The 20,792-nt window shown below is 49.7% G+C and overlaps 2 protein-coding genes across 2 annotated transcripts in view; both read right to left on the bottom strand.

Moving 5' to 3' along the window:
* The window catches only part of RNF123 (ring finger protein 123), a gene marked incomplete at its 5' end in the record, with an annotated part of 258,140 nt that overhangs the window by 189,607 nt on the left and 47,741 nt on the right, over positions 1–20,792 (bottom strand).
* On the bottom strand, positions 2,100–4,686 carry AMIGO3 (adhesion molecule with Ig like domain 3). Its single transcript, XM_077451557.1, is given in 5 exon segments — positions 2,100–2,762; positions 2,764–2,820; positions 2,822–2,934; positions 2,937–3,843; positions 3,845–4,686. Coding segments are annotated over 5 exon segments (1,467 nt in total). The 5' UTR covers positions 4,178–4,686; the 3' UTR covers positions 2,100–2,705.

Consider the following 20,792-nt stretch of genomic DNA (forward strand, 5'->3'; position numbering starts at 1 on the left):
GGAGGTCACTCAGCACGGGCGCCATTCAGAGAACACTTTGAATTGTCTAAAAGAATGCAAACTGCTCTCTGGTTGGAAGGTGAAGAGGCGGGCGGTGACATCATGCCTTCTGCCTCATCCAATCAGAAAACTGCGTTCGTTGAGAAAATACCAAGCATTGTATGAGTGGTGTCCATGCCCAGTCCAGTCAAGTTCCTCCACCCCAAACTCGCTCATCCATGTCTTTATGAACCTTGCTTTGAACCCTATGGATTAGGACTGGGATGCCATTAAAGTTCATGTACGGTATGTGTGTAAAAGACAGGCGCCCCAATACTTTTGACAGTATAGTGTATGTAACGTTAGCATCCCATACCAGAAAGACCAAGCTATCCTCCATTCTGTAAATACCTATTGATCCTGCCAGTAAGACCATTGCATAGGCACAGGTATGATTGGGTGACAACACCGCAGCGATTTCACTTGGGAAGGAAAACTGTTGCCACCCTTGCTGCGGCAGCGGGCAATGCCCAGAGCCCTATCGCTGAGCAGCCATGTCTAGCTTCGCCCACAGCCCTTAACAATGACAGCGCGTTGGTACCATGTTGGGAGCTTAGGGAAATGATGTCAAGGCCCTGTTAGTGCCCCCACCCCCATATCACTGTGTGGCAGAGTGTGGGGGAGACGAAACTTCCTAGGCAGGGGCATTGCCCAATTTAAAAAAATAAATAAAGAGCTAATTACAATCCTTTTAAGGCAACTTGCATTTTTTTTTTTTATAGAGTAAAAAAAAAAAAAATAAAAAAAAAAAAAAAGCTTTAGATGGACTTCAAGGACCACCATCTTGTTCTGTGGTTTGGACAATGAAGGAACAGCAACGTACTAATAAGTCATTAGCTGCTCTTTCCTCCTGTCAGCGCTGCAGCTCTACCTGACTGACTGCTAGCGCCCTCCCCAAGTGTGCTGCTGTGCAGAGCGTGACCAGGTTTAATACAAAGACACAATTAGGTACTTATACTAGCTGTACGTAGAAATACATTTAATTCATTTTCATTCACTACACAAATGCATCACATTTTTGTTATCTGGAGTTTACCTTTTCAAGGGGTTTTCCCCTCCAACTATTTCGGGGGGGACGTTTTTTGTCTGGGGGTCCCTGGTCAAATTTTTAAAAACTGCCCATGTCAAATTTTGAATTTCAATGCATGGTGGGGTAGGGTGGGGGGGATAATTTTATACTCATTGGTGGTTGGACAGCAGACAGTTCTAGATTACAAATGGAGCCCGCTAGGGGGCCCCCCATTATGGAGCCCGCATAGGGGGCCCCCCATTATGGAGCCCGCATAGGGGGCCCCCCATTATGGAGCCCGCATAGGGGGCCCCCCATTATAGAGCCCGCATAGGGGGCCCCCCATTATGGAGCCCGCATAGGGGGCCCCATTATGGAGCCCGCAAAGGGGGCCCCATTATGGAGCCCGCATAGGGGGCCCCATTATGGCCCGCATAGGGGGGCCCCATTATGGAGCCCGCATAGGGGGCCCCATTATGGAGCCCGCATAGGGGGCCCCATTATGGAGCCCGCATAGGGGGGCCCCATTATGGAGCCCGCATAGGGGGGCCCCATTGTAGAGCCCGCATAGGGGGGCCCCATTGTAGAGCCGCATAGGGGGCCCCATTGTAGAACGCCCGCATAGGGGGGCCCCATTGTAGAACGCCCACATAGGGGGGGGCCCCATTGTAGAACGCCCACATAGGGGGGCCCATTGTCTTACCACCTTCTAAACAACAGTCCCCCCCCCCCCCCCATATCTTCCCGTTATGCATATTGTACAGGTATACCAAATCCATCTGTTCACATATAATCGAGCTCCTGGAGAGACATAATAAAGCAGAGGAGTAGAGCTGCCGGAGTTCCCCTGTAGGGGGAGCTGCGTGTGAAGGTGGGAGATCCGGGGTCCTGGTAAAAAAATGGAACACGTGGGAGAAGTTCCCTCCACGTTAATGAGTTGGGTCAGCGGTATTTTTGTATTGATGTCAACACAATCCAGTAATAGAGGCCGCTTGTTGTCACACTCTTAGTCTGTTCCTCGGAAATATGTTGATCGTTACCCCCCCCCCCCCCCCCCCGACCTATCTAGAGGTCAGGAATGCCGCGGCGGGGGATGTCCTACGGGAAATGCATATTGCAGGTGGTGGAAATGTTGTATTGGACTGGAAAGGATTGTGTTGCTGAAATTGTATCTCTTGCTAGAGATTTCGCATAGCGCACTGCGGCCCGTGTCCTCCATAACCCAACAAGAGGTTCATTTCCGATAACCGGTCCTGAAATGTGATATTTCCTTCGCAGGAAATTTTTTTGTGCGTGTGCGTTAATGTCATTTTTTTTTTTTAACCCTATAAAAGCTGTCCGTTCTTGGAGAGTCTTTTTTTTTTGTTTTTTTCCCCGTTGACTGCTAGATCCAATTATTGGAGAGTCGCACTGGAATATTTTTCAAACAAAGCTTTGGGAAGATTGGGAAACAGAAATAAGCTATAAGGACCTGGTGTACAAGCAAATAATAGTTTTGAGGTTTTCCATGCCCTCACCCCAAATTGCACCACCAATCGTAGATGCCAGGCCTAAATGCTGGTACACCTGACATGCAAATACTTACTTAAATGCCACTGGCAAGTGTAGGCCAGCTCTTCCCGATAAGGATAACCCACCATGCATTTGTTTTGTTTTTTTACGTCTGAACAATCGGACAATCTGAAAAGACAGAACTTGCAGAATCAGAATCCGTCCCTCAGCTGCAGAATCTTTGGGTGCTTCTCCACGCGTCCTTCTTTGATCGGTTCCAGGGAAGACGACGTGCCGACTGGCTCCAGCTTTGCGGCTGTTGGAGCCGTCGGTGGCTGGAGGGGTCCCGCAAAGGATGGAGGACTGAGCGCTGCTCTCCTGCGGAGGACTCGGGTCTGCGGTGGCTTTGAGCAGCAACGGAAACAACGACAAGGAGTCATGTAGAGATAAATGAAAACCAAGACCAGGCTGACCACGCAGCCCAACAGGGTGGTGAGACCGGTGTTGAAGGACTCTTCGGGCTTGGGAAAATGCACGGTGACGTTGACCTCGTGAGTTGCGTTATAACTAAGCCTTCTGTTAACCGCAATACACAGGTAGATGCCTGAATTCCACGGCTGAGCCTTGTGAATTTCTAAAGTGCCATTGGGATGTATCTTGAAGCTTTGGTTACTGTTCCCCGGTGGAAAGATAAAGTCGTAGGCTGGTGAAATCCATAAGAAGGTCGTGTTTTCCTGCGGCAAACTGGTATTACAAGTCACCATGAGTCGTTTCCCAACGAGAACTTTGAGCCCCAAATCAGGAATGTGTTGCCCTAGTCCGATAGAGCAATTATCAAACCCGCTCTGAGATTGCAGGATCCGAACGACCGCTCGTCGCTTTCCCATGTAAAGACAGGTGTGTTCCCGGGAGAATTCCAGTACAGAAGAGAAGCCCCGGTGCTCCCAGTGGCTGAGCAGCATGAACAGGGCACAGTTACAAGTTAGCGGGTTATTGTGCAAGTACAGCCCGTTCTTGATGAAGGCGGGAAGTGAAGAAACCTCCTCCACCGGCAACTCTGAAAACTTGTTGGAGGACAGATCTAGGGTACGGAGATTGGGGTTGGTCAGGTTCTGCATGGAACTGAATGCAAAGCTGGTCAGGTTATTCCAGCTCAAGTAGATTTTACGGATGTTGCCCAGGCGGGTGAAGGCCATCTCCTCAACGTAGGTGATAAAGTTGTTGTATAGAAGAAGTTCCTCCAGTCTAAAGAGCGCCTGGAAAAATTCCACCAGTACGGTCTGGAGATGATTCGAAGACAGGTCCTAGGTGTCTCAGCTCGGTGGCGTTGCGGAAGGCCCCAGCCGACAGAGATTTCAAGTGATTGTGGCCAAGTCGCAGCACGTGCAGGTGCGGGATGTTGGCCAGCCAGTCGTCCCGAAGAGACACGATGGAGTTATGGCTCAGGTCCATACTGGCAGATGTGGCTGGCAGATTTTCCGGCACGTTTGTCAGGCTAATTTTTGTACAGCTTAGGAGGTCGGAGGCGCAGATGCATTTGGACGGGCATCCAGAAGTAAATGATGATAAAGTGTCCATCGCTAGTAGGAAGACCACCAAGCATCGTATCCATTCCCCCCAGCGGTGGCCAGTTCTCATGGTGTCGGATCAATTTCCTCGCCTCCGCTCAACAGATTCTAATTCCGTCTCGGTGACCAGATGTGGACGATTGGTCTGCTAATCATTGTTAAATTACGACTCTCTAATGTACAAGAACGATATTAGCCAAGATGGTACCTGGGACAGAGCAGGACGGATGATCAGATGAAGAATTTTTATAAAGCTGCCAACATCTTCCCCCCCTCTGTGTCTTCTCTCTCTTGGAGAACATGAACTTCTCAGACAAGGACTTGGGCACACAGCGTCATCTTCTCCTTGATCAATACCTTGTGGTAAGTGGTGGCCTTTCTTTTTTTTTACGCGGAGAATAGAAGCGTCCTTATCTGTTCTGATGAGGCTGCCGGTGAATAGACTTCTTCTTCTTTCTTTTTTTTTGTAGAGAGTTGAATCAATGCCGGAGTCCTCTTACAGTTGCTGATTGAAGCTGTCTGTACTGGAAGCACTTCTGACTCTTCCTCCCTCCCTCCCCGATGTCTCATTGTCTCCTCCGCCATTGGTTGTATAGAGCTTACTCGTCCCTCCCTGAATAATATTCTCAATGGCTCTCTAGCTACTTCATGAAACCCTTGGAGGGGCAGAGATCCCAATTCCAATCCTTTACGAAAAAATGACAGTGTGGGAAAACCCATCAAAGCGAGGTCCACTAAGCAGATGTGGAGCCCCTGGGGGGGTGGGGGTGGGGGGGGGCGGGGTGGGGTGGGGTGGGTGGGGGGGGTGTTATGCAATGGGCATCTCAATAGTATTAGAAGAAAGAGCTGACCTGCGATTATGAGAGCGATTTACCACCTAATGGAGATGTCTACTTCCCACCAATTAGTAGCCGCACTTTGTGTGTGTGTATTCGGAGTAATGGGAACGGTAACGACCTTACAGATGAAACTTTTATTGCTACCATTACATTTGTAATAAAGGAATATTAGTCTGGGCTGGTTATGCAAAGATTTTGGGACTCCCCGTTCAATCACTTTTTTAAACAATCGTCCTTCCTTCGAATTTTTATGTGTGCCGAGAACGGTGGGATGAAATCTCGGAGGGGACTTCTGATTTTTTTAATTTTTTTTTAATTTTATTTCATTTTCAAAGAGAGATTTTGTAGAAGGTGAAAAGCTTAGAGATCCTGAACACAATCCTAAATTTTAGATTGTCCCTTCTATTTCTGTATGAGGATGATGGCACTAATTAGAATTGTTTTTTTATTTTTATTAACCACTTCAATACCGGGGGGGGGGTGGGGGCACTTATACACCTTCCTGCCCAGACGAATTTTGAGCTTTTAGTGCTGTCGCACTTTGAATGACAATTGCGCGGTCATGCTACACTGTACCCAAACTAAATTTTTATCATTTTGTTCCCACAAATAGAGCTTTATTTTGGTGGTATTTGATCACCTCTGGGATTTTTATTTTCTGCTAAACAAATAAAATGCAGAAAATTTTGAAAAAAACATTTTTTTTTGTTTCAGTTACAAAAATTTGTAAATAAGTAAGTTTTCTCCTTCACTAATGGGCACTGACGGGGCAGCAGTGACTGGCACTGATAAGGCGGCACTGATGGGCACCAATGATGTGGCATCAATGAAGTGGCACTGATAGGCGGCGCTGATAGATGGCACTGATATGTAACACAGACACTGATAGGTGGCACAAATAGGCACTGATAGGTGGCATGGATTGGCATGGATGGGTGGCATGGATAGGCGGCATGGATGGGCACTGATAGGCGGCATGGATGGGCACTGATAGGCGGCATGGATGGGCACTGATAGGCGGCATGGATGGGCACTGATAGGTGGTATGGATGGGCACTGATGGGCGGCACGGATGGGCATTGTAGTGTACAGTACTGTATAGGGATGGATGCCAATCAGTGCCAAACAATAATGCATGCCAATCAGTGATGCCCATTGTGGGCACTGGCATCCATTATGGGCATTGATTGGCATCCATTGTGGGCACTGACTGGCATCCCTGGTGGTCTATGGGGGGCATACCTGTTGCTGGGCATCCCTGGTGGTCAAGTGAGGGCATCCTTGGGGGGCTGTGCTGATAATCGATCAGCACAAACCCCTCTGTCAGAGGAGCAGCCAATCGGCTCTCCTCTACTCGCGTCTGACAGACGCGAGTGAGGAAAAGCCGATCACCGGTGTTGTGCCATATAGTGTCCAGCCATCATATAGTGTCCGCACCGTACTGCGCATGCGCAGTACGGAGCAGACGAAGCTTCGGAAAATCTCCGAAGCTGAACGGCGCCTGCGCTGTGAGTGGAGGTGGTAGCCCCACCATCCAAGCGGACATAGGGTTGTGAATATTAGAGTGTCCCTCGGGGGCGAGCTTCGCTCGCCGCGCTCGGCTCTTTTATATTCCTACTCTATGTCCACTTGGATAGTGGGGATAGAACCTGGACTCGCGGCGCAGGCGCCGTTCATCCTCTGCAATTTTCGGAATCTGTGTTGCTGTGTACTGCGCATGCGCAGTACGCAGCGGACACTATCGGATGGAGGACCTTATATGATAAGACACCGGCTCTTCCTATTTACACAGTGATCGGCCGTGATTGGACGCGGCTGATCACATGGTAAAGAGTCTCCGTCAGAGACTCTTTACTGAGATCGTAGTTGCGGGGTGTCAGACTGACACCCCGCAACAACGATCGCCGCGATGCGCACCCCCAGGGCCGCGCAGCGGCTTAATATCCTGATCACGTCATATGACGTCCGGTCAGGATTTTACAACGACTTTGCCACCGTCATTTTGCTATATGGCGGGCGGCAAGTGGTTAAAATACCTTTTGAAGCTGAATACCGGCAGGATTGCCGCTGCTTAAACCAGCTCAATGAACTAGCAGGTGTTGACCCCCCCCCCCCCCCTCTTCTTCTTTTTTTTTTTTTTTTTTTTATTATAAACTTAAAATAAAAAAAAAACATTGTTATTGTGTCACCTTTAAATTTTACTTTATTTTATCTCAATTTTTTACTCCCCCCCCCCCCCCCCCCTTAATTTAGTTTCTCTCCTTTAGGGTCGGTTCACACTAGGACGACTTGTCAGGTGACTTAGTCGCCTGACAAGTTGCGTCGCCGTTCTGTACAATGGAACCGTTCTAATCGCAGTGACACAAGTCGCTCCGACTTAGAAAAAAGGTTCCTGTGCGACTTTGGGGGCGACTTGCATTGACTTCTATACAGAAGTCGTTTTTGCAAGTCGCCGCAGCAGTCGCGTCCGGGGTCGCCTGAGGCAGTCGCGCTGTAAGTCGTGCTGCCTCAGTGTGAACCGGACCTTAGGCTCTATGCACACTGAAGCTCAAAAAAAAAGCTTTTTCTGGACGCAAGATTGCCGGCAGAAAACGCTGGTTGAAAAACCTGCTTTTAACAGCGTTTTGTACTGGCGTTTATTAGCGTTTATGGGCGTTTTTAATAAAAAAAATACACAGAGGACACTCCAAAAATCCCACAGTGCATTCCAAACTCCCACAATGCATTGAAAAATTAGAACGCCGAACACTAACACTTGTTCATGAGCGTTTATGCGCGTTTATCGGCGTTTGTCGTTTTTTGGTGGTGAAAAACGGCACTTTGAAGGCAAATTTCTGGCGCTCAGAAAAAACTAGACTACCTTTTTTTTTTTTTTTCAAAATTGATATACAGCTTTTACATGACCCAGCGCTCTCCCAGCCTGTCTGCAGGGAAACATAAACAGTAGGAGCGTATAATCCTCTGCTGCTGGTCACATGTTAAAAAATAAAAATAAATAAAAAAAAAACCTACATACATACATACATACATACAAATATACTCTATATTACCAAAGTATTGGGACGCCTGCCTTTTTTAGACACACATGAAATTTAATGGCATCCCAGTCTTAGTCCGTAGGGTTCAATATTGAGTTGGCTCCGCCCTTTACAGCTACAACAGCTTCACCTCCACAAGGTTTAGGAGGGTGTCTATGGGAATGTTTGACCATTCTTCCAGAAGCACATTTGTGAGGTCAGGCACTGATGTTGGATGAGAAGGCCTGGCTCGCAGTCTCCTCCTTTTAATTCTTCCCAAAAGGTGTTCTATCGGGATGAGGTCAGGACTCTGTGAAGGCCAGTCAAGTTCCTCCACCCCAAACTCGCTCATCCATGTCTTTATGGACCTTGCTTTGAGCACTGGTCCAAATAATTTGGTGGAGGGGGGGGATTATGGTGTGGGGGGTTGTTTTTCAGGGGTTGGCCCCCTTGGTTCCAGTGACGGGAACGCTTAAGGCGTTGGCATACCAAGACGTTTTGGACAATTTCGTGCTCCCAACTTTGTGGGAACTGTTTAGGGGCGGCCCTTTCCTGTTCCAACATGACTGTGCGCCGGTGCACAAAGCAAGGTCCATAAAGAGCGAGTTTGGGCTGGAGTAACTTGACTGGCCTGCACAGAGTCCTGACCTCAACCCGATAGAACACCTTTGGGATGGGAATTAGAGTGGAGACTGCGAGCCAGGCCTTCTCGTCCTCATCAGTGCCTGACCTCACAAATGCGCTTCTGGAAGAATGGTCAAACATTCCCATAGACACATCTCCTAAACCTTGTGGACGGCCTTCCCAGAAGAGTGGAAGCTGTTAAAGCTGCAAAGGTTGGGCCAACTCAATATTGAACCCCTGTGGACTAAGATTGGGATGCCATTAAAGTTCATGTGCATGTAAAAGAAGATGTCCCAATACTTTTGGAAATCTAGTGTATAGTTGAAATCCAATCTTTATTATTTTATTTTTTTTGGTAATAACATGGTGTGGGCGGATTTTTGCCAGTCTCAGGCTGTGTCACGCCCCTCCAGCCTGTGTCTTAAGCCTAGCACACATGGGCCGAATGTCAGGGGACATCTAATCTACATGTAATCACCCGCCCCTGGTTTGTTTAGCTGGTTAGTGGGCATTGAGGAGGAAGAAGGAAGTGGGCTTTTATTTACCACGATGTATACGCCCATATGTGTGACTCTATAGTCACATGAGCCGCTCAGATGTGATGGGGAGGAAATGCTCAGCATAGAAAGCTCACTGAAAACTGAGCATGTGCAGAGCTGCCAACACTGCTCTGCAAAATCCCTAGCTGAATTGGGGACGTGGACAGCAGGGGGCGGTAGAGAGCAGCAGGATCAACCCGTTATTTTTGCAGAATACAGAAAAAGGAATCTCGTAGTGAGTATGAACAGCATGGAATACACCATTTATAGATCGTTTTGTTTTATGCTGAGGGGTGTTACCATCCCTGGTGTGAAGAACATTGGTTCTGGGTGTGTCGACAAGAGAAGAAGGTAAATTATTTACCAGAGGAATTAAGTGCAAGAGATGGATGTGGCTTCGATTTTGGAGTTGAAATGCAGCAGAAGCACACGAGGAGGTTAAGGATGTGGTAAAATCTGGATGAGCAATTAAAGATGGAGGAAGTAGCTGCAGTTCCAGCGGGGCAGTAGAAAAAGATGCAGCATTGTGTCTGTTGGCAGCCAAGGGTTACTTAAGCCGCCAAGGTACAAGAAGGGCTACGGATGGAGGGAAGGAGAAAGTGGCGATTCATTACAGGAGGAGCAGAGGTAGGGAAAAGGCGAATGGATCCAGGAAAAGGGTAACAGATTGAGCAGAGGCATGGATGTAAGCATGGGTGGAGTTGAGGTTTAAGTAATGGAGGTACAGGAAGGGGTTAAAGATTCCCTGCAGGCAGTGGCGGCCCGTGCACTATTGGCGCACAGGCGCTGCCCCCCCTCAATTTAGGGCGCTGGATGCATGGATTCCTATGGCAGGGGGAGGTACTTTTTGAAGCACCTGATTAGAGCCAGAGGCTCTAACAGGCTTCAAAATAGGGTGGGCTCGGGGCGCAGAGAATGCGCCCTGATCCCGCCCAATTGTGTGACCATAGCGAATACATTTTCGCTATTTTCACACTAACCTTCCTCCCCGCTAATCAAGAGGCAGGGCGGCAGACCTGTTTCCTGATTGGCCAAAGCGCCAGGCCACCCTATTGGGTGGGTGAGGGTGTAGATTTGGTGCTGCTGCTGGAGACGTGCGAGGGGGGGGGGGGGGTGACAGCATAATGGGCACAAGTGGTTGCATTTGGGAACAGTGAGGCTGAAATTGACGGGGGGGTTGGTATTTTTTCACAAGTGGCTGCCTTTGATGGGTACAGTGGCTGCATTTGGGAACAGTGAGGCTGATATTGATGGGGGAGGGGGGGGGGTTGGTTTTTTTTCACAAGTGGCTGCATTTGATGGGTACAGTGAGGCTGAAATTGATGGGGGGTTGGTGGACACAAGTGGCTGCAATTGATGGGCACAGTGGCTGCATTTGATGGGTACAGTGAGGCTGAAATTGAAGGGGGGGGGGGGTTGCAGTATTTTCCAGTTTGTGCCCCCCCCCCCAAAAAAAAAAAAATTTTGAGCACCAGCCTCCACTGCCTGCAGGAAGGTCTTGTGGAAGAACGAGGAAAGCAGGAAAGCGTTACAGATTGATGGAGTACAGAGAATAGTGATATAGATTTAGGGTTCAAGAAAGAGTTACGATGTGGTTGGGGCAGGGGAGCCGGAGAGGGAGAGAGAGAGAGAGATGGGGGGGTGTGGAAGTACAGAGGATGGTTAAGAGTGGAGGTGCAGGAAAGGGTTACAAATGAGGTGGGGGGTGTGGGAGTTACGGATGGAGCGGAGGTGTGGGAAAGGATATTGAATGGAGTGGGGGGGGGGGGCAGAAAGGGTTTTGGATGAAGGGAAAGGGTGCAGGAGAAAGTTAAGGATAGAGCAAGGAGCCTGTGCAAGAAAGGGTTGGGGGTGCAGCAAAGGGCTGTAGATGAAGTAGGGAGCCTGTGCAGGAAAGGGTTACAGACTTGAGGGGCTGTGGGTGCAGGAAAGGGATACGAATAGAAGAAAGTGTGGGAAAGGGCTATTGATGGAGCTAGGGTGTGGGAAAGGGTAACAGATAAAGTAGGAAGCTTATGCAGGAAAGGATTATGAGTGGCGTGAGAAGCCTGTGCAGGGAAAGGCTACAGATGGCGGTGGGGAGTGCAGAAAAGGGTTGCGGAGGTGAGGGATGGTGAGGGGTGTTAGAAAGGGTTATGGGTAGAGTGGGGGTGTGGGAAAGGGTTACAGATCGAGGGTGTGTGGGGGGAAAAAGTAAGGGTTATGGATGGAGGGGGTGTGGCAAAGGGTTAAAGGTGGAAAGGGTTTTGGATAGAGTAGACTAGTAGTTCTCAACCTCAGTCCTCAAGTACCCCCAACAGGCCATGTTTGCAGGTTTTCCTTTATCTTGCACAGGTGCTTTAAATCAGTCAATGGCTTGGTATTTTGGACAGCCATTTTATCTTGGAGAAATTCCCAAAACATGGCCTGTTGGGGGTACTTGAGGACAGGGTTGATAACCACTGGAATAGAGAGCGTTTGCAGGAAAGGGTTACGGGTGGAAGGGTTGAGAATGGAGTAGGGAGCGTTTGCAGGAAAAGGGTTGAGGATGGAGTAGGGACCGTGTTCAGGAAAGGGTTACGGGTAGAAAGGGTTGTGGATGGAGGGATGTGTGGGAAAGGATTAAGGGTATGTGGCAAAGGGTTAATGGAGTAGGGAACCTGTGCAGGAAAGGGTTATAGGCGGAAAGGGTTGTGACTAGAGTAGACCAGTGGTTCTCAACCCTGTCATCAACGGGCCATGTTTGCAGGTTTTCCTTTATCTTGTACAGGTGCTTTTAAATCGGAGTCAACGGCTTTGTATTTAGAACAGCTTTTTTATCTAAGAGAAATTCCCAAAACATGGCCTGTTGGGGTACTTGAGGACCTGGTTGAGAACCACTGGAGTAGGGAGCATTTGCAGGAAAGGGTTACGGGTGGAAGGGTTGAGGATGGAGTAGGGAGCGTTTGCAGGAAAGGGTTACGGGTGGAAGGGTTGAGGATGGAGTAGGGAGCGTTTGCAGGAAAGGGTTACGGGTGGAAGGGTTGAGGATGGAGTAGGGAGGTTTGCAGGAAAGGGTTACGGGTGGAAGGGTTGAGGATGGAGTAGGGAGTGTTTGCAGGAAAAGGTTACGGGCGGAAGGGTTGAGGATGGAGTAGGGAGTGTTTGCAGGAAAAGGTTACGGGCGGAAGGGTTGAGGATGGAGTAGGGAGTGTTTGCAGGAAAAGGTTACGGGTGGAAGGGTTGAGGATGGAGTAGGGAGTGTTTGCAGGAAAAGGTTACGGGTGGAAGGGTTGAGGATGGAGTAGGGAGTGTTTGCAGGAAAGGGTTACGGGTGGAAGGGTTGAGAATGGAGTAGGGAGCGTTTGCAGGAAAAGGGTTGAGGATGGAGTAGGGACCGTGTTCAGGAAAGGGTTACGGGTAGAAAGGGTTGTGGATGGAGGGATGTGTGGGAAAGGATTAAGGGTATGTGGCAAAGGGTTAATGGAGTAGGGAACCTGTGCAGGAAAGGGTTATAGGCGGAAAGGGTTGTGACTAGAGTAGACCAGTGGTTCTCAACCCTGTCATCAACGGGCCATGTTTGCAGGTTTTCCTTTATCTTGTACAGGTGCTTTTAAATCGGAGTCAACGGCTTTGTATTTAGAACAGCTTTTTTATCTAAGAGAAATTCCCAAAACATGGCCTGTTGGGGGTACTTGAGGACCTGGTTGAGAACCACTGGAGTAGGGAGCATTTGCAGGAAAGGGTTACGGGTGGAAGGGTTGAGGATGGAGTAGGGAGCGTTTGCAGGAAAGGGTTACGGGTGGAAGGGTTGAGGATGGAGTAGGGAGCGTTTGCAGGAAAGGGTTACGGGTGGAAGGGTTGAGGATGGAGTAGGGAGCGTTTGCAGGAAAGGGTTACGGGTGGAAGGGTTGAGGATGGAGTAGGGAGTGTTTGCAGGAAAAGGTTACGGGCGGAAGGGTTGAGGATGGAGTAGGGAGTGTTTGCAGAAAGCAGGAAAAGTTATAGGCTGGAAGGTTGAGGATGGAGTAGGGAGTGTTTGCAGGAAAAGGTTACGGGTGGAAGGGTTGAGGATGGAGTAGGGAGTGTTTGCAGGAAAAGGTTACGGGTGGAAGGGTTGAGGATGGAGTAGGGAGTGTTTGCAGGAAAAGGTTACGGGTGGAAGGGTTGAGGATGGAGTAGGGAGTGTTTGCAGGAAAGGGTTGCGGGTGGAAGGGTTGAGGATGGAGTAGGGAGTGTTTGCAGGAAAAGGTTACGGGTGGAAGGGTTGAGGATGGAGTAGGGAGCGTTTGCAGGAAAGGGTTACAGGTGGAAGGGTTGAGGATGGAGTAGGGAGTGTTTGCAGGAAAGGGTTACGGGTGGAAGGGTTGAGGATGGAGTAGGGAGCGTTTGCAGGAAAGGGTTACAGGTGGAAGGGTTGAGGATGGAGTAGGGAGTGTTTGCAGGAAAGGGTTACGGGTGGAAGGGTTGAGGATGGAGTAGGGAGTGTTTGCAGGAAAAGGTTACGGGTGGAAGGGTTGAGGATGGAGTAGGGAGCGTTTGCAGGAAAGGGTTACAGGTGGAAGGGTTGAGGATGGAGTAGGGAGTGTTTGCAGGAAAGGGTTACGGGTGGAAGGGTTGAGGATGGAGTAGGGAGTGTTTGCAGGAAAGGGTTGCGGGTGGAAGGGTTGAGGATGGAGTAGGGAGTGTTTGCAGGAAAGGGTTACGGGTGGAAGGTTGAGGATGGAGTAGGGACCGTTTGCAGGAAAGGGTTATGGGTGGAAGGGTTGAGGATGGAGTAGGGATCGTTTGCAGGAAAGGGTTACGGGTGGAAGGGTTGAGGATGGAGTAGGGAGTGTTTGCAGGAAAGGGTTACGGGTGGAAGGGTTGAGGATGAGTAGGGAGTGTTTGCAGGAAAGGGTTACGGGTGGAAGGGTTGAGGATGGAGTAGGGAGTGTTTGCAGGAAAGGGTTACAGGGTGGAAGGGTTGAGGATGGAGTAGGGAGTGTTTGCAGGAAAGGGTTACAGGTGGAAGGGTTGAGGATGGAGTAGGGAGTGTTTGCAGGAAAGGGTTGTGGGTGGAAGGGTTGAGGATGGAGTAGGGAGTGTTTGCAGGAAAGGGTTACAGGTGGAAGGGTTGAGGATGGAGTAGGGAGCGTTTGCAGGAAAGGGTTGATGGGTGGAAGGGTTGAGGATGGAGTAGGGAGCGTTTGCAGGAAAGGGTTGTGGGTGGAAGGGTTGAGGATGGAGTAGGGAGCGTTTGCAGGAAAGGGTTGCGGGTGGAAGGGTTGAGGATGGAGTAGGGAGCGTTTGCAGGAAAGGGTTACGGGTGGAAGGGTTGAGGATGGAGGTAGGGAGCGTTTGCAGGAAAGGGTTGCGGGTGGAAGGGTTGAGGATGGAGTAGGAAGTGTTTGCAGGAAAGGGTTACAGGTGGAAGGGTTGAGGATGGAGTAGGGAGCGTTTGCAGGAAAGGGTTGTGGGTGGAAGGGTTGAGGATGGAGTAGGGAGCGTTTGCAGGAAAGGGTTGTGGGTGGAAGGGTTGAGGATGGAGTAGGGAGCGTTTGCAGGAAAGGGTTGCGGGTGGAAGGGTTGAGGATGGAGTAGGGAGCGTTTGCAGGAAAGGGTTACGGGTGGAAGGGTTGAGGATGGAGTAGGGAGCGTTTGCAGGAAAGGGTTGTGGGTGGAAGGGTTGAGGATGGAGTAGGGAGCGTTTGCAGGAAAGGGTTAGGGTGGAAGGGTTGAGGATGGAGTAGGGAGCGTTTGCAGGAAAGGGTTGTGGGTGGAAGGGTTGAGGATGGAGTAGGAGCGTTTGCAGGAAAGGGTACGGGTGGAAGGGTTGAGGATGGAGTAGGGAGTGTTTGCAGGAAAGGGTTGTGGGTGGAAGGGTTGAGGATGGAGTAGGGAGCGTTTGCAGGAAAGGGTTGTGGGTGGAAGGGTTGAGGATGGAGTAGGGAGTGTTTGCAGGAAAGGGTTGTGGGTGGAAGGGTTGAGGATGGAGTAGGGAGCGTTTGCAGGAAAGGGTTGTGGGTGGAAGGGTTGAGGATGGAGTAGGGAGCGTTTGCAGGAAAGGGTTGTGGGTGAAGGGTTGAGGATGGAGTAGGGAGCGTTTTTGTGGGTGGAAGGGTTGAGGATGGAGTAGGGAGCGTTTGCAGGAAAGGGTTACAGGTGGAAGGGTTGAGGATGGAGTAGGGAGTGTTTGCAGGAAAGGGTTGCGGGTGGAAGGGTTGAGGATGGAGTAGGGAGTGTTTGCAGGAAAGGGTTGTGGGTGGAAGGGTTGAGGATGGAGTAGGGAGCGTTTGCAGGAAAAGGTTACGGGTGGAAGGGGTTGAGGATGGAGTAGGGAGTGTTTGCAGGAAAAGGTTACGGGTGGAAGGGTTGAGGATGGAGTAGGGAGCGTTTGCAGGAAAGGGTTGCGGGTGGAAGGGTTGAGGATGGAGTAGGGAGCGTTTGCAGGAAAGGGTTACGGGTGGAAGGGTTGAGGATGGAGTAGGGAGTGTTTGCAGGAAAGGGTTGTGGGTGGAAGGGTTGAGGATGGAGTAGGGAGCGTTTGCAGGAAAGGGTTGTGGGTGGAAGGGTTGAGGATGGAGTAGGGAGTGTTTGCAGGAAAGGGTTGCGGGTGGAGCGGGGAGCCTGTAATGTGAGTATTTCCCTCTCACTCTTGGCTTCACTTTGTGAGGATTTAATGGACAGGAGATGTGATCTGGGCCTCCCCAGGGCCTCATTTTATTTATTTCTAATGCAGGAGAGACACCGGCAGCCAGAAGGACGGTCTGATAATCCAGCTGTCCGCTCCCAATCTTCACAACTTGGGAGTTGCTGTTTAATATCTTGTGGTTGTCGCACGGCAAAGCATGCTGGGACTTGTAGTGTAACTTTCTGGTCCCGCAACCTTCCTCTTATCTGACTAATTTTACCAGCCTGTGACACTATGGGGGGAGGGGAGGGGGGTAAATTACTAAAACTGGTGCAGCTGTGCACGGCGGTAGCCAATCAGCTTCTGCTTTTAGCTTGTTCCATGAAGCTTTGACAGTAAAACCTGGAAGCTGATTGGTTTCTCTGCAGGGCTGTTCTGGATTTTGCACTCTCTGTCTTTAGTAAATCTCCCCCAATGAAGACTCCACTCCGCCTATAACGGCACGGCGTCCAATCATCCGATCGCCAATGGAAGCCGCTGGTCTGAGGCCCTTTATTTAGCATCTGTCCGGTCGCTCTCGTAATTTCAGCACTAGGTGGCGCCGTATTCTGTTGCATCGTTCTGTACATCTGCTGGAGACTCGCATTCCGCGTCCTCTCATTTGGGTGAAGTTTAATAAAACTAAAAGGGAAACAAAGTGGCGGTTTGGCTGCTGAAATCCTCTGGTATTTTATTATTATTTAAGATGATTTCTTCAGAAGTGGCTCAATGCGAAAAAGAAGCAAAAGTCTTTCCGCCATTTATATGGGGACATTCAGCTCGTGATGGAGCCCTGGGCATGCACCCAAAAAATGAGGGGAATCCGCATGTACAGAGCGAAGGATGGAGACCGGAACGAGCGTTCGCCCGCCTGTGCTAAGTGCGGGTGGGAGGACGGAGACCGGGGGGGGGGTGTCGGGCTCATGGGAATGTCTGTCCTGTTGGGCTTCAGTGCACGTTTTTTGGCAGATTTTATGGAGAAATGCCTCAGCGGAAATCCTTTATAAATTTTATTAGGTTTTCTGGTCTATATCCAGCGCTGTATTAATATGATAAAAATGAGAAATCGCTTAGATCAGCAAAACTGCAGCCCTTTGCCTACCTTTATCTGGCCCTAGGGGGCATCCATTCCCCCCCACTGACGGGTCAATCCCCCCTCGAACTGACGCCCCTGCTGGGTCGCTCTGCCCCCCACTGACGCCCCAGCTGGGTCGCTCTGACGCCCCTGATGGGTCACTCTGACTCCTCCCTCCCCCCCCCCTTACGTATGCCTCCTGGATATCTCCGCTACCGAAGCAGGTCCTCACAATCCTGCCGCCAATTCTGATAGGTGCCATTGATGGTTGTATAATGTGTATGATGCATATAATCTGATCTGTGTGTACAGAGAAATGCGATATGTCTGCGTTCTCCTACATCTCCTCTGTTTACTTCCTCAGGATCCAGCGAGCCACCGGCGTATTATTGGCGGATCCTTGCTTCCAACTGCGCTCCATCCAGTACTTGCTGGGGCAGATAGAGCTCAATACCCTCGGAGCTGCAGCGCCCCCTGCTGATAAGAAGCATTTCTCCCTGCAGGCCTGTAAGTACCAACATCTCTGGGCGCTTACTGCCCTCTGTGTGATCTGTTTCTATGTACATAGAGACCCCCTGATATAGTGACATGTACATAGAGACACCACCCCTTTTATATAGTGGTATGTACATAGAGACTACCCCCCCCCCCCCTTTATATAGTGATATGTACATAGAGACTATCCCAACCCCCCACGGACCCCCTGATATACAGATGCAAACGTAGAGACCCTCCAATATATTGATGTACATAAAGACCCCACAACATACCTATAGGTACATAGAGACCCCCCCCCCAATACCAATATACTGATGTGCATAGAGACCCTCTATGATATACTGAAATGTACTATATCAGGGAGGCCTCTATGTTCATATGTACTAACGGTAGAGACGTATCTAATATACTAATATGTACATAGAGACTCCCTGATAAAATTATATGTACACAGACCCCCCCCAGGAGAAGAAGAAAGGGAGAGGGGGACAGTAGTGATCACACGTCTGACATTTTGAGGTTTTCTGCTTTTTAAATTGTAAATACATTCTGTCACACCATATTTGCGCAGCAGTCTTACAAGTGCACTTTTTTTTTTTTTTTGTTGGAAAAATACACTTTTTTGAATTAAAAAAATAAGACAACAGTGAAGTTAGCCCAATTTTATTTTTTTTATATTGTGAAAGATAATGTTACGCTGAGGAAATTGATACCCAACGTGTCACGCTTCAAAATTGCGCCCGCTCGTGGAATGCGGACAAACTTTTACCCTTAAAAATCTCCATAGTCGATGTTTAAAAAAATTCTACAGGTTGCATTTTTCAAGTTACAGAGGAGGTCTAGGGCTAGAATTATTGCTCTCGCTCTACTGATCGTGGCGATACCTCACATGTGTGGTTTGGCAGGATATCCTTTCTAATGATAAGGGCCCAGGGTTATAATGTTACCAGTCAGCCAGAGATGGGGGTAGCTGTAGGGAATTATGGCCACACGTTGAAGCGTTTGCCGATGCTGACTACGTGCTTTTGGCTACTGAAAGTTGCATCGCTTTGATCTGCCTTGTCCAGTAGGCTGAAATCTTCCTTATGAGATGGCCTTTCTCAGTTTGTCTACACTGCCCATGGACAGGCAGATCTCTCGATGAGGATGAGAAATGTCAACACCTCACGCCTGGTTCGGAATTGAGGATCTTTGACTATTTTTTAGGATTGCAGAGCACCCCCCGTCATTCGTCCTCTGGGCACTTCCCCAATCATCCTTCCTTTTGGGTCCCTCAATTATCCATCTCTGGCCCCAGCGGTCGTTAATCCTCTGGACACCCCCCAATCATCTATCCTCTCCCCCCTCTCAATCAGCCGTTCTATGGACACCATGTTCCCCCATTATCCATACCCTGGGCATCCATCTGTCCACTGGGCCCCAAATAATTCATCCTCTGAGCCCTCCAATCAATCATTCTCTGGGTACCCCCACAAATTCATTCAATATGCGCCACACCTCTTATTATCTATCTTTGGGCACTCTTCCAATCGGCCATCCTTTGGGCACCCCCAAATCATCTGTCCTCTGGGCACCATGCCTTTGTGGGGGTGCACAGAGGGTGGTTAACCAAAGGCGTGGTGCCCAGTATTTGTATTTGGTGGGTGCCCAGAGGCTGATGATTGAAGGAGTCTTCTGAGGATGGATAAGAGGGTGTGTAGTGCCCATTGGATGGATGATTTGGGGGAGGGGGGTGTTCCCAGAGGATGACTGATTGGGGAGCTCGGAGGATGGTTAACCAAAGGCTTGGTGCCCAGAGGATAGAGGATTTAGGGGGGTGCCCAGAGATTGATGATTGGAGGGGTCCCCTAAGAATGGATAATAGGGTGGTGTAGTGCCCATTGGAGGGGTGCCCAAAGGCTGAATGGGGGCTCGGAGGATGGTTAATCAAAGGCTTGGTGCCCAGAGGATTTTGGGAGGGGGGGTGCCCAGAGGGTGATGATTGGAGGGGTCCCCTAAGAATGGATAACGGGGAGGTGTAGTGCCCATTGGAAGGAAGATTTTGGGGGGGGGTTGCCCTAAGGCTGAATGGCGGCTCTGAGAATGGTTAATCAAAGGCTTGGTGCCCAGAGGATTTTGGGAGGGGGGGGGATGCCCAGAGGGTGATAATTGGAGGGGTCCCTAAGAATGGATAACGGGGTGGTGTAGTGCCCATTGGAAAGATGATTGGAGGGCGGGGGAGGGTGTTCCCAGAGGATGAATGATTGGGGGAGCTCGGAGGATGGTTAACCAAAGGCTTAAAGACTTAGTGCCCAGAGGATAGAGGATTTGGGGGGGGGGTGCCCAGAGGGTGATGATTGGAGGGGTCCCCTAAGAATGGGTAATGGTGGTGTAATGCCCATTGGAAGGAAGATTTTGGGGGGGGGGGGAGGGGTTGCCATAAGGCTGAATGGGGGCACGGAGGAGGGTTAATCAAAGGCTTGGTGCCCAGAGGATGAAGGATTTGGAGGGGGGGGGGTTGCCCAGGGGGTGATGATTGGAGGGGTCCCCTAAGAATGGATAACAGGGTGGTGTAGTGCCCATTGGGTAGATGATTGGGGGGTATCCAAAGGATGAATGATTGGGGGGCTCAGAGAATGGATTATTGGGGAGGCCGCCCAAATGACAGATAGATGATTGGATGAATAATGGGACAACGTGGTGTACATAAGGCTGACTGATGAAGAAGGGGCCATGGATAGATTGGGGTGTGCCAATAGGTGGTGGGCAGAGGATGGATGATTGAGGGTGTGCTTAGAGAATGGTTAGCCAATCATCCACCTTCTGGCCACCACACCTCCCTCCCCAGGTAATAACCATCCTCTGGGCACCTCTCACCCATTTTCTGGCCGGTATAGCACCCCCTTCCACCAGCCTTTCACTGGCACGGAAACCCCCCTCCCCCTATATTGCCTGGCCAACTTGGAACCCTTCCTCCGTCATCCATCGCTCCATTCCCAGTAGCACAGGATCGGATTGTGTGAAGAGAACGGGATATTTTATTAATGTGCTGAGTATTTATAGAAAGCTCTATATTTGGATAGAAAAATGACCTGTGGGAGAGAGTGGACACAATTCCCTGGAGAATGTCATCGCTGCTCCCGTCCTTGTTTGTTCCTCGCCTGTAACCCTTTAACTGCCAACAAACCAATAAAATGGAGGAACCGACACCTCCCACTTTGCCATTTAACTGTGTATGTAAAATACCAGTTGGGGTCTCGTGCCGCATCGGGGATTCGTCATTTGTTTGTCATTTGTTTGTTGTAATAATCAATAATGTCCTATTCCACAATCTTTACAAATATTGAAAAGCAGCAATTCTATGCAACTTCACTACTATACTTCCAATGTTAGCAGAAGCTGCACTTATACTTGGTTTCTGGGTTTGGTGTGGCCGACCCCCTCATAAGGGTCTTCAGGGGATCCTTTGCAGGGAGATCTCGCCTCTAAAAACGTTGGTGATTG

Source organism: Lithobates pipiens, unplaced genomic scaffold, assembly GCF_037356315.1.
Source record: "Lithobates pipiens isolate NorthernLeopardFrog02 unplaced genomic scaffold, aLitPip1_a1.2 Scaffold_23, whole genome shotgun sequence".
Taxonomy (NCBI): Eukaryota; Metazoa; Chordata; class Amphibia; order Anura; family Ranidae; genus Lithobates; species Lithobates pipiens.